This window comes from Thunnus thynnus, chromosome 1, assembly GCF_963924715.1.
Source record: "Thunnus thynnus chromosome 1, fThuThy2.1, whole genome shotgun sequence".
Classification (NCBI taxonomy): Eukaryota; Metazoa; Chordata; class Actinopteri; order Scombriformes; family Scombridae; genus Thunnus; species Thunnus thynnus.
This window is the reverse complement of record NC_089517.1, coordinates 39204428-39219688: the sequence shown is the minus strand read 5'-3', so window position 1 is coordinate 39219688 and position 15261 is coordinate 39204428. Positions and strand designations below refer to the sequence as shown.

The following is a 15261-nucleotide window of genomic DNA, read 5'->3' as shown; positions in this document are numbered from 1 at the left end:
GTCAGTATACTCCTTCGGATGTGCCTGTCAGATGGTGGAATGGCTTTGGAAAGCCCCCCCACCACCACCACCACCACACATGCATACATATCTTTCTGACAGCAGATTGGGCAGGGCTGTGCAGGGCCATTTTTGTAACTTTCTGTTTCCAGTGAGAAAGGAGTCAGGAACGTCTCTTTAGCTCTCCTTTTTCATTCATAACACCACTATTTCTGTCACTTTTTATATCACTTTGTAGCACTGGTATTGTTTGACAGACAAAAGAGAAAGCACATATTTGCACAGACTCTATTCTGCAAAACAAAAATTTAGAATGAATTCGATATATTGACTGCCCCTTACTTGCAGCATTACCTTCAACGGCCTAATACATGTTTGCAGGTTAGAAATTTGACGGATTAGGACAAATACTTATGGAAATATTGGGCATGGCAAGCAAAAAACTAAAAATAAATAATCAACTAGAAATGCCTGAACAGTTGTTCAGTGATTGTGTTTAGAGAGTCATTTTCACGTCATCAAATAAAAAAAACTCTAATTTGTACAATACTAAGCATGTTATCAATATTTAGTTGGACGCTACAGTTATAAACTGAAAGTGTTTGCTCCGTGTCCATCCACAGCAGCAGCAGAGTGGCAGCACAGAGTAGCAGAGTGAGGTGTCTGTCCTCCCTCCTGCACTCTGCTGTAAATACACATAGCTGTTAGCGAGAAGCTGCAAAGCAGAGTGCGTCGTCTACTAATCGGAAGATGGGCAGTCTGATCCCCGCCTCCTCCAGTCCGCATGTTAAAGTGTCCTTGGGCAAGATACTGAACCCTAGATTGCTCCGGAAGGCTGTGCCATCGGTGTGTGAGTCTGTATGAATGCATTAAATATTCCTCCTGATGAGCAGGCTGGCACATTGCATGGCAGCCCTTGCCATCAGAGAATCAATTTGTGTGTGAATGGGTGAATTTTCGGTCGGAAGACTAGAAAGGCGCTCTATAAATGCAGTCCATTTACCAAAGAAAGTTACCTTTCAGAAGATTGCTGAGTATTTTATGCTTTGCAGTCTTTCTTCTTATAGTTTCTCAGCTCTCAGGAAACCACCACTTATGTTTTGCTGTCCATAAAAGATCTACGCTACTTGTAAAACACTTTTTAGTTTAGAAAACATCTTGCAAAACACTGACAGAAATCCTGCTGTAGCTTTGCAAAAAGAACAGTGCTAGATTAGGTTTCCTACAGTTCAACTTTTCTCTGAGTAAGTGGGACAGGTCTTGACAGTGGACGCTGATTTTCATAAAGGAGCATAGGCTATAACTCTCAAACTCATAAAAAGTTGTAACTTTCATACAGAATCAAATACCATTAAACTTTGTGTGTTCGGCAGCAGATACAGAGTGGGGCACAAAGGTTTGTTTGCTACTACAAAAATCTTGATTCATCTTACTCGTACATAATTTTGCTCATAAAAAATTATGTAATTACATAATTATGTTCATACGTTTCCATCAATTATTTACCTTGTTGACAACTTAAACACTGTCATCAGTGGTAAATTTAGCAGAATCCAAATAATTCTAGCTCTTGGAGAGCTTCCCAAAGAGTGTCTTTGGTGTGATGTTGTTTGCATTCTCCTTCCATTCCCCTTTGTGAGCAATGATGAGCTGTTGGAAGTGTTTTGTTAATGACTGTATTTTCATACAGGATGGTTTGAAATCAATTTGCACTGTGCTTCACATCTCAAAATATGGATTTTGTTTTCAACCTTCATAATATTGCCGCTGGCAATCCACCTGAATGCCTCAGGCATCAGTCAGGGCATGCCCACCAGCTAGGACTATTTACTAATTGTAGTCAAAACTGATTTGTAATGCTGGTTGCCACTTTTCTACTAAATCCTTTTTCATACAGTTTCCCCATAAGGCTTTAATGAAGTAGCACAATCCAACCTAAACAACACAGCTCTGATTTTTATCAGTGCTGTTCAGGAAACAAGTGACATAATGTCTGCTGAATTCATTCTCATCTGAAAGGACTCTGTAATGTGTTTCCTGTGTCCTTCCAGAGAGACTGGCCTGCCAAAAATAATAATCGAGACATTTGAGCTCCGGTCCTGCTGAACCACACCTGATGCTTTTTATATCATTATCAACAAATGATAGTTTACTGAGATGAAAGACCTGCCAGACCATTCAAAGATGTTGAGCTCTTGTTTGTCTCCTTTTTTGAAACATGATTGGTTTTGTGAGATTTTAAGCCCATTTTAATCCCTCCATCTTTATTTCTTTAGAAGCAGCATTCCATTCACAGTCTCAAGTGCTTGGAGAAATGTTTTCATTAAACATAGTGTTTCTGTTTCCCTTCATTCCAAATGATGCCACTCCTTAAACTGGGAGTTTTAAGAGTTAGTCACCCTCCACTCAAAAATATATTTTTCTTCTTGTTCCTTGAGTTTGACACTATAGAAGGCTGAAAGTGGAAAGTTTCTCTGTGCTCATTGAAAATCCAATTTTAAGGGTTGAGCCTACAAGTATGATTTGTGACATCACAACTACTTTTGAAACCAATCTTCATCCAGTATTCAACTTGCACAAGTGTGATGTGGAAACCTCCAGTGCACATACACTGAGAATGGACTTTGGTGAAGTTAGACACATCTTGTGTCCAGCAGTTAAACTTAAATGAAACAATATTTGAATATTCTTAGACTCAGACTCTCAGACTTAGAAACATTTCACAATACCGAGTATTTTTTAATGTCTTAATATATGTCTTGAGGGATCTTTAAGCATTAAAAGAGGTGGATTTCCTTATAGCCTCTCATTTGAAGTTGTAGCCCTTTACACATATGTTCATTGGGTCTTCCTCTCTCATTCAACTAGGGCTGTCGTGGTGAAGTAATTTTCCCTGCGGTGATTCAGGGTGGCTCAACAGGGCAGTATGCCATCTCTGTGGTATTAGCACCTTTTTTGTGAAAATCAAGGTATGTTAGTCTGATTCATGGACCCACCACCCCCCCACCCCGACTAATCGATTAGTTGATGATAATGTATGCTTTCAGTCGACCAAGATTTTCTTTGGTTGACTACAGCCCTAGTCTGTTGACCCTTAACCAAAGATGCCTTATTACAGCCTGTTCCAGTGCTAGAGATATGACAGCATATCATTAATTGCGAATTGATTCCTGAAAAAAATAGTGGTACTGCCCATCCTTACTCAGACACTCAGAAGATGGCCAGTGACACTGTGTGGGGAGTTGAAAAAGGTTCATGCAAATAAACACACGTGGAAACGACAACCTTAAGACAAACAGTCAGGTTCATTTTGATGCCTTCATGAAATGAAAACACCAGTGAGCAAAATATGGGGATTTAAGGGGGTCTCTCAGCCCTTAATTATTATTAACACATAGGAACTTCACTTCACTTCACTTCACACCAATCTTCTGTAGCCAACTGGGTAACAAAAAATAAATGTTTAACATATTTACTCTGTATTTTATTTAATATATATGAATAATAAATTTAAATATAATTTAATATAAAATCCTGTAGATGAGTGATTTTTTTGAAATAATTTCGGCTTCAATTCCCCTGTCATAACTTTTTTCTTTCTTTTTGTTGACTATTTGACAGTTGATACTGTGTACACACATCAAAAAAAGCTCCTTGTTCTCCTTTTCCTTTAACTTGTTCCTAACATTGATTCTTTTCACCTCACAGTTGACATTCTTCTCCTTATAACACACTGTTTTACCCGCAATGATTGTGACATAAGACATGATCAGAGTCGATACCGTGTACACTGGGATCTCGTTAGGATTTTATCGATACCGATAGGGCTGTAGTCTCCTGGTCTAGTTGGTTGATATGCTCTTGTCTGACCAATTCTCATTAGTCGAATAATCACTGTTACTTTCCTAAGGAGAAAAGTGCTACATCAATAGTCCTCCAGGATTAATCCATTCTTTCCTGAGAAATAAAAATAGAGAATGGAGAAAGAGCATGTACAATTTCAGTCGACCAAGATTTTCTTTGGTTGACTGCAGCCTTATATAAGGATACTGATACTGCTTATTGATACCGATACTTATTGATACTCTTATTAGGCAGAGGACTAATGTAAAACAGTATGAAAAAACAGATGAGCTGAACATTACATTTGGCTCTGAATGAGCTTGAGTCAACACTGGAAACTTTTTAACTACCAACCCTCTGACTTTCTTTTGGAAAAAACGGCTGACACTTGGTTTTGGATAATGTTGTTTTAGTACAGTGTGGCCAATGGTAATAGATGAAGGAGCTAAATCACTTCAGCTGGATCTGTGGTCAAACAGGCTGTTCGCTTCATCACTCTGTTTTTCCTCTTTCTTCTGTTTTGAGGTCTCTTCATGGAAGCTCTCTTCCCATCAGCAGCCAGTCGTTCTGGCAGTCATTGTGTACAGTGTACAACTGTCTTTCTCAGAGAGCTATAAAGCAGCTGGGGAATTACTTGTCTAATTGACCCCACTGTATTGACCTTGAGGCTTTGGTACTGTGTTTGTCATCACATATTTATGAGGACATGATTATACCCAAAGCTGTCTGCCTGTCTTGTTTTACAGACTGTCTCCATCACCACACACTGGGAAATAATGGATTAAGTCATATGTAATTGTGTTACAATAATTTCATTAGAAACTAAACTGATTTATCCATTAAATAGTTTCAGTTATTGTAATTATAGGGGTATTGGTGAGCTTCTTAGGGATCATTTAATAACTTCATTTTTTTTTCTTTTGTATCTTTTTTCTATCTTCTGGTCCTGTTACACTGAAGTTGGTGAGGGTTTAAAAATAGATACCTATATACCTATATAATATGATTTTTACACAAAGACATTCACATATTATAAATGTATAAAAACACACTTTTATATAATATAATATATATGAGTTGAAAGTAAAGAAAGGCTTTGGCAGGAGAGGTAGGAAGATAAAAGCTTGTACAAAGACTGGATAGGTGGATACAATCATTTTTAATTCCAGTTGTTGCAAGTAAAGCAAGTAAAGATGATTAGTGTTGGACAATAAGCAATATGCAAATTCAAGAAAACACAAAGAAATATGGTCAGACTGTCTAGAATATGAATGAATGAGGTACCATCAGTGTAGCTGATGATTGATGACACTGAGAGGAGGAAGCTTATCTAATACCTTTCTTATGAACTATAAACAGTTTAAAATTTGAGGAATATGTACTTGCCCATGTGATATTATAGAGTAACTTAAGTGAGATGAGGGTAGATTAGACTATAATACATTGCAAGAAGGTGAGATCGATACAGTATACCCCATCCTTGGACCCTCCTGTGTATACACACCAATTACACAAAATATTAAAACCACTGAAAGGTGAAGTGAATTACATTGATTATCTCATTAAAATGGCACCTGTCTAGGGATGGGATATATTAGGCAGCAAATGAACAGTCAGTTCTTGAAGTTGATGTGTTGGAAGCAGGAAAAATGGGTAAGCGTAAGGATCTGAGTGACCAGGCTCTCCTAGTCTTGATTCTTAACTCATGACTCTGGATTCTGAGGTTTCACCCCCTATTGTTCTTGTTGAATCACATCTTCAGACTAAAAGCTTTCAACCGGCATGGCAGAAAGCAAGAAGACAAAGACAAAAGAAGAAGAAGAAGAAACCAGCAAGAAAAACCAGCCAAGGGTCTCAGATAAGAGACTTTTTTTTAATTTACGGTCTGCTCGCCCAAAAGGTGCGTCCTGGCCAGTCCCAGCACAATCCCTTCTGTCCATGGACAGGCCAGTGCAACTTCTGAATGTGGTTATTCTTTTGCTCAAAGTATTTACAATTCAACAATTGCATGATTCCTAATTTAGCATTTTTGATAGTTTCAGAGTGAAACAAGCAGAATGGTACTAAACATGATGTTAGTTTTATCAAGGATAATGGAATTCTGTTCTTGGTACATTTCTTGGCCTAAAGGCAGTGGAATAAAAGTCTAAAGCACATAACACACATATGATATACACACATATGAACATATGATATTAATTGTCCTTAGACAAGTCTACATTTTGGAGTGTGTGTGTGTGGATTGTCCTGGTATGTGTGTGAGTGTTGTCACTGGGGCACGTTATGTGCAGCAAGTTCTCCTTGTTGTTGGTGGTGATGACTTGCAAGCTGTCTGGTGAATGTTTTACACTCAAAATCGAAAGGTTATGATACAAGAGTTTACCGTTGTCATGACAACTTGCCACACTGTACTCACTGCCAGCCTGAACCAAGGTATAGAATTCATGTAAGGTGTCATTAAGCATAACCACAGAGTAAAATCAGTGTTCTTTTGTTTTTGGTAGTATATTAACTGCCCATTTTCTTGCCTTTTTTGTATTCATCTCATTCTCTTTCTTTATCATTTAAAGCTCTTCAGGTGTCACTTCCTTGTGCTGTTCTTTGCTTGGTTTCCTTCTTTTCTTCTCCATTTCTTTTTCCTCTGCCGCGTCCCATTCTGCAGAACTTCATAACATGTAAGCTTTCACAGCAGTGCTCTTTTAATGTTGCTATGGTTACAGGTTGGGTAGTGGATGAATTTAGAATGGTGATTAAACTTGACTTAAACTATGTGTGCAATATCCCGCTGCGTATGTGTTTTGAGCGTATTAACGGTATCTACATTGATTGATTAAGGCTCGCAGTCTGTCTGTGAGCTGCCTGTTTCACTACAGGCATATTCACTCGCTACAGTGGGTGGGGAAATAAAATCAATGAATCAATAAATACTAACACTGTTCTTCCCATGGAACCGACATGAAACTATTTTGGTTTAGTTCATTTCTGCTGTCAGTCAGCCTGGTGAAGGCGGGTTAGCTGGCCACTGGTCAGACAACTGTTTCTGTGGTCAGAGATGCTGAACTCAGGTCGGAGTAAGTGTGGACTGAACAGTTACCGTATCGCTCACGTCTGGCTTCCTGTGTGGATTCCCAGTTGTGTTGGCGAAGGCTGGCAGCATGGGGATAAAACTTGGTGGACACAGGGGAACACCTACCTGGAATATTTGGTGGCCAAAGAGTAACTTTTTGTTCGGGCCATGGTTAATGTGGAACCCTGAGATAAATGGTCCACAACCAAAAGTTGACTGCATTAATTAATGAATTAATTAATTTGAAAGCATTGTACAGTCTCCTGTCAGTATGAGGATAACAAAATGAGCGGGAGGAGTAGTGCTCTAACAATACGATCTGGAACCGGTTCTCAATTCCCATCCCTGCTCACAACTAAGCAAACTAACAAGGGAGGATACTAAGAAATATACAGACACTAATAACAACTGTTTATACTATTATACAAGAGAGACTGCTGGAGAAATTGGTGCACTTGGTACGCTACAGTCTGTCCAGACTGCGTGGGTTATCAGAAAGCAGAAGCAGCACAGCTGCAGGCAGCGTACAGGGTAGGCTACATAAATATAAAACTGTATAGCAAAGGCCCAGTTCACCATGGAAACGTTTACAATGACTGAAAGCAGCATCCCTAATCTTTAAAGTAAATCTTTAAATGAAACACTCGTACATCAACGGGTGGGATTTAGTGATTTGGGGGTCCCTGCTTTACAAAGTAAAGAAACAACATTTTGATTATGGGATGGTTTACATACATTGGATGGTTAAAATAGTTTTTCGGGATGGTTCCGGGATGGTGGTGAAAAAAGTTAGTCTGGAGCCCTACCTATCAGGCGTGTTGGTAACTATCTCACTATCACCATTATTCTTTGGTTCTGACTGTTTTGTTGCTCCTGCAAAGCTTTTTTTTTCACTGTATCTTCCCCCTCTTGCTGTGCACAGTTGATCACATGGTGTAACACACACTTGCCATTTCCTGATACAGCTTATTGAAAAATTTGGAACATTTGGTTTGATACATGGCAGTAATTTCATACAATAAATCTGCAGTCTAAATAGAGAGCTGCTCAGAATTTAGGGGAACTGTGAGTGTGTCCTTGCTGTGCTAAGTAAATGTGTAATCACATCTTTTTCAGTCCTCTGTCCAGACTAAAACTGTCTTTTTCTTGCCCAAAACAGCCTCCAGAGTGTATAAATCTTAACACACTGGCTTGACATTTCAGTGTATAAGTTGAGAGGACAACTTTCTGTTGTTTCTAACTTTTTCAGATCACTCATTTTTAATGTGGATAAAGCTGATGATACAGTACAGCTGCCATCACCAACCTGTATTTATGTTGATTTAGTGGGATGGTGTTGCAACCATAAAATAGTAGCGGTGTAACGGAACGTAGTTTATCTGTACAGATCGCCCCCAACGCTTCGGCACACATGTGAACTGCGGATTAACTGCAAAATTTAATGTCTCACTGGAAACAAAGTAAATAAACTGCTGTAAGTACAAGTCATGGACAGACAGTGTGTCGCTAACAAGGATTTTGAAGAGCAACGACCAAACTAGCATCTATTGGGTCCGAAGTGGCATCTGCAAGTATGTCTCCACTTAGAGTAAGTAGTCTGTTGCTAGTTTACACATATCTAACAGATTAACTTGTATCAGATTTTACATTTTGGGGGAAACCAGAGCGCTGGTATCCCCATAAATAACATGTTAGAAATGATTATAATGGTGTCAGTATGATCATGATACTTGGAGTCTTAAACCGCCCCTTCACCAGAACAACTGATACTGACTGTCACCATTGCAAAACTATGGTTGTAATCACCAAGTCGTCTAATAAGCCTCTTGTCAAAACCGTGCTGTCAGACGCACCAAAGTCCAGTGTCTTGTGAGTCAGCTGGCAACCTGTGGGCGCTTCGTCCATCCATATGTGGGGGTCATAATCTGCTATCAGGACAACTGCTCAGTTCAGTCGCTGCTTATCGGAGGCAGGATTTGTACAAGCCAACAGATTAGTCACACCCTAGCTGTTATCTGAAGAGCTGTTATGATGGCATCACTTCATAGGGCACATACAACCCTCTTGTCCCAATCCTTTGTCATGGCTGTCTGTTACACAAGGGTCTAATCCTTGTGTGTGTGTGTGTGTGTGTGTGTGTGTGTGTGTGTGTGTGGCCGTGCGTGTGCATGCCTCCTCCTGCATTGAGATGGGAGGGTTTGCTTAAAGCTTCCTCCCCAGATTGAGACTTTTGGCAAGGTAACATTCTATCCCGGCTCTCTCCCTGACAGACTGTACACACAGGCCTGTCTCTGTCAGTGCTGCCTCTTATCCTGCAGTACTTCAGCAAAATAGCTGGGGAAAACCATGCCTCTGTACACCACCCAGTGCACTCCTGACACCACACACATATCCCCCCCCCCGGCTGCTACAAGATTGTTCAAGTGCACTCTGAAGAAATCCTGTAAGGAAAGATGGATTGAGAGAAATCTAAACAACTGTTGGTGAATAAAATGTCAGATATGTTTAAAATAGACTAAAAAAAAATAGTGAGAAAAAAGTGTCCAAAGATGTTACACTTGTTTTTGACAAAGTAATCTTTATTCAAGGTTCACTTATTGAATTTTTCATCTCAAAGTCTTTATCAGTCAGTGGAGTTTGCTCAGGTTTTATGGAGTTTATTAGCCGTCCACCAAAGGCCTTAAGCTGCAGTTGAAAGCTCCAGAAAAGCCAAGGAAGTGGATCTTGATTATAGATGATTCAAAGTCAAACTATTCTCTCTGAGAGTGCAGTTGTCATGTGTAAAGTTATATACAACAGCCGATCCTGGATCCCATTTTCATGAACAGTCACGTCCACGTCAGCTCCAACCATCTCAGCAAATCTGATAAGCCCCTTCACTTTACCAGCAGTTGGGGACAACAGACGAGACTTTCTTGGTCTTGAGAAGCTGCAGCATTTATTAATTGACACGCTGTAGTCTCTACTGTACATTTACTGCCAGATTGACAACTCACTGATAACCTTTTTCTCTGTTCCACTGGCTTTCCCCTTCATTTTTCTGCCGCTGGCTCTCTCACTTAACCACTCACTCGCTATGCACACACATTACGCACTACCCTTTTTCCTTAAAAGGAGCTACGCTACCAAGAGTTGACTCACGTCGTCATGACGTTTGGCATTAAAAAGATATATTTTTTGGCCTGGCAGCACGCCAGTATGATTATAGGGGAAACTCTGAGACTTTATTGGTATGCCATTATGGATTCTGCTTAAAGGTCCAATTCTTCATCAGTTCCCTTATTGATTCCTCATCATTTTTCTGTGTGCAAAAAAAGTAGGCCTACACAGGTTTTCAGCGTCAATGCAACTATTTTATTATCTCTGAGTCTGAACATGGTGTAGAAGTGGAGTAGCATGCTGCAGATCACCCTCAGTATTACTGCACTGCAGCATGGTGAGTCAGTAGCCTATCAGCTAGCCCGTCAGCCCCAGTTGGTAACAGCTGACGGTCCTCTGTCCGTTAGTTAGCTCCATTAGCTCTGTTAGCTCCAGCAACAGACTGACAGAACAGCAGCTCTTCCTATCGCCTGGCCTGGTCACAGTACTGGGTCAGCACCGGGTCTTGGAAGCGGTTCTCAGTTCCCATCCCTATCACAGTTAGAAATCTTCAAGAGATCTGATGTTGTGATACCTGTGATGTCTAATGTATCAAGTTGAATTTGATAGTGTAGGCTGTGTTCCTGAGAGGAAGAATCATCCTTTCTGCAAACACACTAAAACAGGCAGTGTTGTCAAAGTAAGAGGCCTGTGTCATGTGAGGAAAGTGTAGACTGTGACTCAGCCTCACACTCAGGATGATAGTGAAGATAAAAATGAAGACAAAGATGACTAGAAGTGAAGTTGTAGATTCACATGATTTGAGTCAAGTGATTCACATGTTTTTTGGCCTTGGTTTATTGTATAAATAATTTGATTTAAAACCAATACATAGACTAGATAAGACATGGAATTAAAAACATGTTCCCCCATAAAATAATAATATAGCTATTTACAGGCTGTGTGGGCTAAAACACACAAGAAGCTTAATTCTCATTTACAATAATTCACTACATGTTTACAGTCGGGCAGGAATGCTCATTAATATTCTAGCTGGCTACCTTTTCCTTCCAGCTGGCTGCTACATATCTTTGTGGAAAGCCCTGGTCCCAGTTCACAGATTGTGTTAATAGGTAAAAGCCAACAGTATAATATTAGTTTAACTCTCAAAATCAACAAAATGTAATAAAACTGGTGAGACCAGCTAACCGCATCGACACACAAACGCTCTAAAAACACTGAACATACACCGTCCTGTTATTCCTATGTGAGATCTTATTGAACGTGGCTGGTCTCTGTGTTGAACAGGTACGGTGTAACACCTGAGAACATCATCCTGTACGGTCAGAGCATCGGCACTGTGCCCACCATCGACCTGGCTGCTCGCTACGAATGTGCAGCTGTCATCCTACACTCCCCACTCATGTCAGGACTACGAGTGGCCTTCCCTGATACACGCAAGACCTACTGCTTTGATGCTTTCCCCAGGTGAGTCACACACACACACCACAGCCATGGCTACCTGGGCAACTAGTAACCTTGTTATACAATGGAGTTGCCACTGTTGGCAGACATATGGAAACACTGTGTCCTTATGTGAGTGTGCAGTCTTTCTGACCAGGAAGGAGTATAGAGAGCTGTTGTTCAACTAGCTTTTCTAACTCAATACAATCTCTCACTCAGTATTTTGTTTTTATTGCCTTTCTGATAAATGAGTGTGTTCCTTTGGTTCACTATCCATATTCTAAGATAAATGACTGAATGGATGCTATCTACTGCAGAGCTTGTTATTAGAAGTTCAACAACGATTGATTTGTTAGTGTATAAAATAAACTACAGCTCCTTGTAACTTGGTTTCTTCTAAATACAAGATATCTCTCTCTCCTGATGTCATCTTTCCAACATCCATCAGTGCGTTTACATGCACTTACATAACCAGATTACAGAGGTAATTAAGGCATGCGTTTACATAGTAGTGGTAACCCGCAGTGGATCAGGGTTTTTTTTGTGTGTGTGTGTGTGTGTGTGTGTGTGTGTGTGTGTGTGTGTGTGTTTGTGTGTGTGTGTGTTGGGAGCAGTCTGACAGCGCAGTGAGAGACAGACAGAGTGAAACTCTTCTTCATAAACAAATGCTCAGCAATGGAAACTGATTTATTAGACTTTTACAGGCTACTTTGTTTTAGTTTCAGTTTTAGTCAGACTTTGGATGGAATTATTTTAAATATGAGCCATGGGCTATGGTCCAGGGTTTTAGTCATTTGCATTATCGCAAAAAATCAGTGGAATTTTGAACGAGACTAGTGCAGTGCTCGTTCAAAACGTGCCTGTTCGGGAACGGGCGCTGATTTCTCAGTACCTAGAGACTATAATGCCCGTCCCTTAAATGCCTCTCATACAGACTATCAGTAGACGCTATAATTTACACATGTTCCCTAAACACCTCACATGCAGGCTATCGGTTAGACGCTGCAATTTGCCAATGCTCCTTAAACGCCTCCCACGCAGAATATCTGGAGAGTTTCATTTTGAGTGTAGCTGAAGTTGATGGGATGCATGCAGCTCAGAGAGGCTGTTCTCCACCGCTGGAGACATGACGTTAATACTTACACAGTGGAGCTATTCTCATACAGACAGGAGACTGTACCATGTACGAATTAATACATTCATTAATGAATGCAGTTAAGTTTTGGCTGTGGAGCATTTATCTTTATCTATCATTTATCTCATGTTTCATTTATACCATGGTCTTATTCACTGCTGCAGGTACGGCTGGTAGAGGGAGGAGGGGCTGCCGTATCAGCCAGTAGGTGATTTTACAAGAATTTGACTAGTTTTGATATATGTGACTAGGGTTGCAATATATTTTGGCCTGGTGGGGGTTATTGTTGGCCTGTACAATAATGGGGGAAACACTGCCTATACATGACAAACTAAATCAGTCTGACTACATACAGACAGCTTTGGTTTTAGCTTGTTCATTACAGTTCCAGCTGTTAGCCTGACCAGCACGCTGTGGTTGTGTAAAACATACCAGGAGACTGCAGACAAAGCATGGGATGGATGAATTACTTTTATTTGCTTTTTACTTAGGAAGCTTTTATTGCACTTAAAGCAACGAGCATCGTCATCAACTGGAGTAACATGTTATCTTCACTTGGTTCACTGTGTCCACCGCTGTCTGTCTCCCCTCTGCTCCGTGTGTGTGCAGAGAGCAGAAGACAAGAGAAGCTAGCGTGACCATAACGTGGTAGAGACTCTCAGCATAATACGGCTAAAGACACTGTGAAAAACATCGTTGTCATTCAAACCTCACCTGAGATTCTGTCCTTTCAGTTTGTAGACGTGGGCGAGACAATTCAAGAGCTCCATGACAGAGCCACACTGACGCCTTTACCTTTAAATCATCTCAAAAACTTCTCTTAGTATTATTTTTCATTCAACTCCTGAACTTGGATCTTTCACAATGACATCAGAGCTCACCTGAAAGGCTGCAGCTCACCTCTGTGTCTCTGCTGCTCAAGATGATGCTGACAGTCACAAATAGTTCTGCAGGACAAGCTGTGGAGAATTGAGCTTATAAATAATGTTCATGTCTTAATGACACATATGCAGTAATCACTATGTTCTTGATACACTCACAGAAAAGGGGAGAGATGGTATTAAATAGTAAATATTTCTCCCACTTATTTCAAAGATGAATGTTTGGATCATTGTTATTAATTAAGCTGAACTGTTACTGACACTTTAGTTCTTCTTTAAAAAAGACCAGATGTCTTCATTTGCTTTAGGAACAGAAATGAAGTTGTTTAATTAGACAGCAAGTCTGAGCTAACAACACCTGACACCTGAAATTCAATTTCAAACCATCTTAGTTTTTGTCCAGTGAAGTTACCCCCCCCCCCCCCCCCCCCCGGCTGCTGCTGCTGCTGCTGCTGCTGCTGCTTGAAGTTGAGTGTTGTACAATCATCAGGTCAAGTATCTCTCATATCCTGCTCTGTCACTCTCTATCATAACAGCGCACTTATTGCCTTGTCAATAATCAGTCTCTATATAATCATCAGACCTGGAATTTTAGACGACATCTCCTCAAGTTGTTTGAAAAACATTCACCCTAATAACAAATGACACTATTTCTTAATGGATCAATGAACAAAAAGCTCCATTCCTCAACTGTAATTGAATGTGGAAATACTGTAGCAGCAGTGTTATTTTTCATCTTGACCATGTATCTGTCAAACTGATAACCAGGTGATTAGTGGGGGAGTGCTTGTGCACTTTGTGTTTCTCTACCAAACACTGATCACTCTCACAAGCCTCAGCGCTGACTGTGTTTAAACCACACAAGCACAAAACACCTCATGTACCATGTTTTTCTTTTTAATCCAACAGTTGTGTCATATTTAGACTTCTCCACAGCTGAGGAGAGGTTATTATGATACCAGGTTGTTATCACTGTATTATGCCACCTCAGTTGGTTCATAATTTGGTCACACAAGGGATCACAGCTTGTGTGACCAAATTATGAACAGTCAGAGGATGTTAAAATTTAATGAGTCTGCTGTGTCTCCACAGACTTGTGGTCTGCAGTGTAGAATGGTTAGGAATATTAAATGTAGATATCAGGGAAGTGTTCCACGTTTAGACCTGCTTGTTCATCGTTGTCTAGATCTGTGTTTAGGATCTATAGGTGTGTGTGTGTGTGTGTTAGCGGGGTGAGGCAGTCTACCTTTGACAGAGCGCTGAGAGGAGAGCTGAGAGTCATCATTTTATTAATATTTAAGTGCTGATTTCATTGCCATTTCAGTTGTTGCTCCAGATGATCAGCCATGACACTGACAGGCTTGTGTGAGGTCAGCTTGCCTCTATGTACAGGACAGTTTAATCTATGTCAAACCAAGATAGCACCATGATGCACTCTCTAGTATTTCTTATTTTTTTGTTTATTAGTACGGTCTTCAATACTCCCGTTCTATTTCTGTTGTGTTATTATTTTGTGTAAGTACATTGAGAGCCACTAAACCAGAGTCAAATTCCTCCTATGCATAAACATACTTGATCAATAAAGATTCAGATTCTCATATTTAGTTGGAGTTGTATGATCCAATACTCTGTGATTCCAAGTGGATTCAACTGAAGATTGAGTTGAACTTGGATACAAGTCTTTACTTGTTTTATTGGACAGGACCAGTCAAAAGTTTGGACACGGTACTGAATATGATTTAAAGTGTGTGAATTTTGGCTGGCTTCAGCTGGAGTAATAAAAATCTGTTTTT

At 40.2% G+C, this 15261-nt stretch overlaps 1 protein-coding gene across 1 annotated transcript in view; it reads left to right on the top strand.

Moving 5' to 3' along the window:
* The window catches only part of abhd17c (abhydrolase domain containing 17C, depalmitoylase), a 36125-nt gene that overhangs the window by 10943 nt on the left and 9921 nt on the right, over window positions 1–15261 (top strand). The window contains exon 2 of the mRNA XM_067597837.1: window positions 11297–11476. Coding sequence (XP_067453938.1) covers window positions 11297–11476 — 180 coding nt within the window. The remainder of the gene's footprint in view (window positions 1–11296; window positions 11477–15261) is intronic.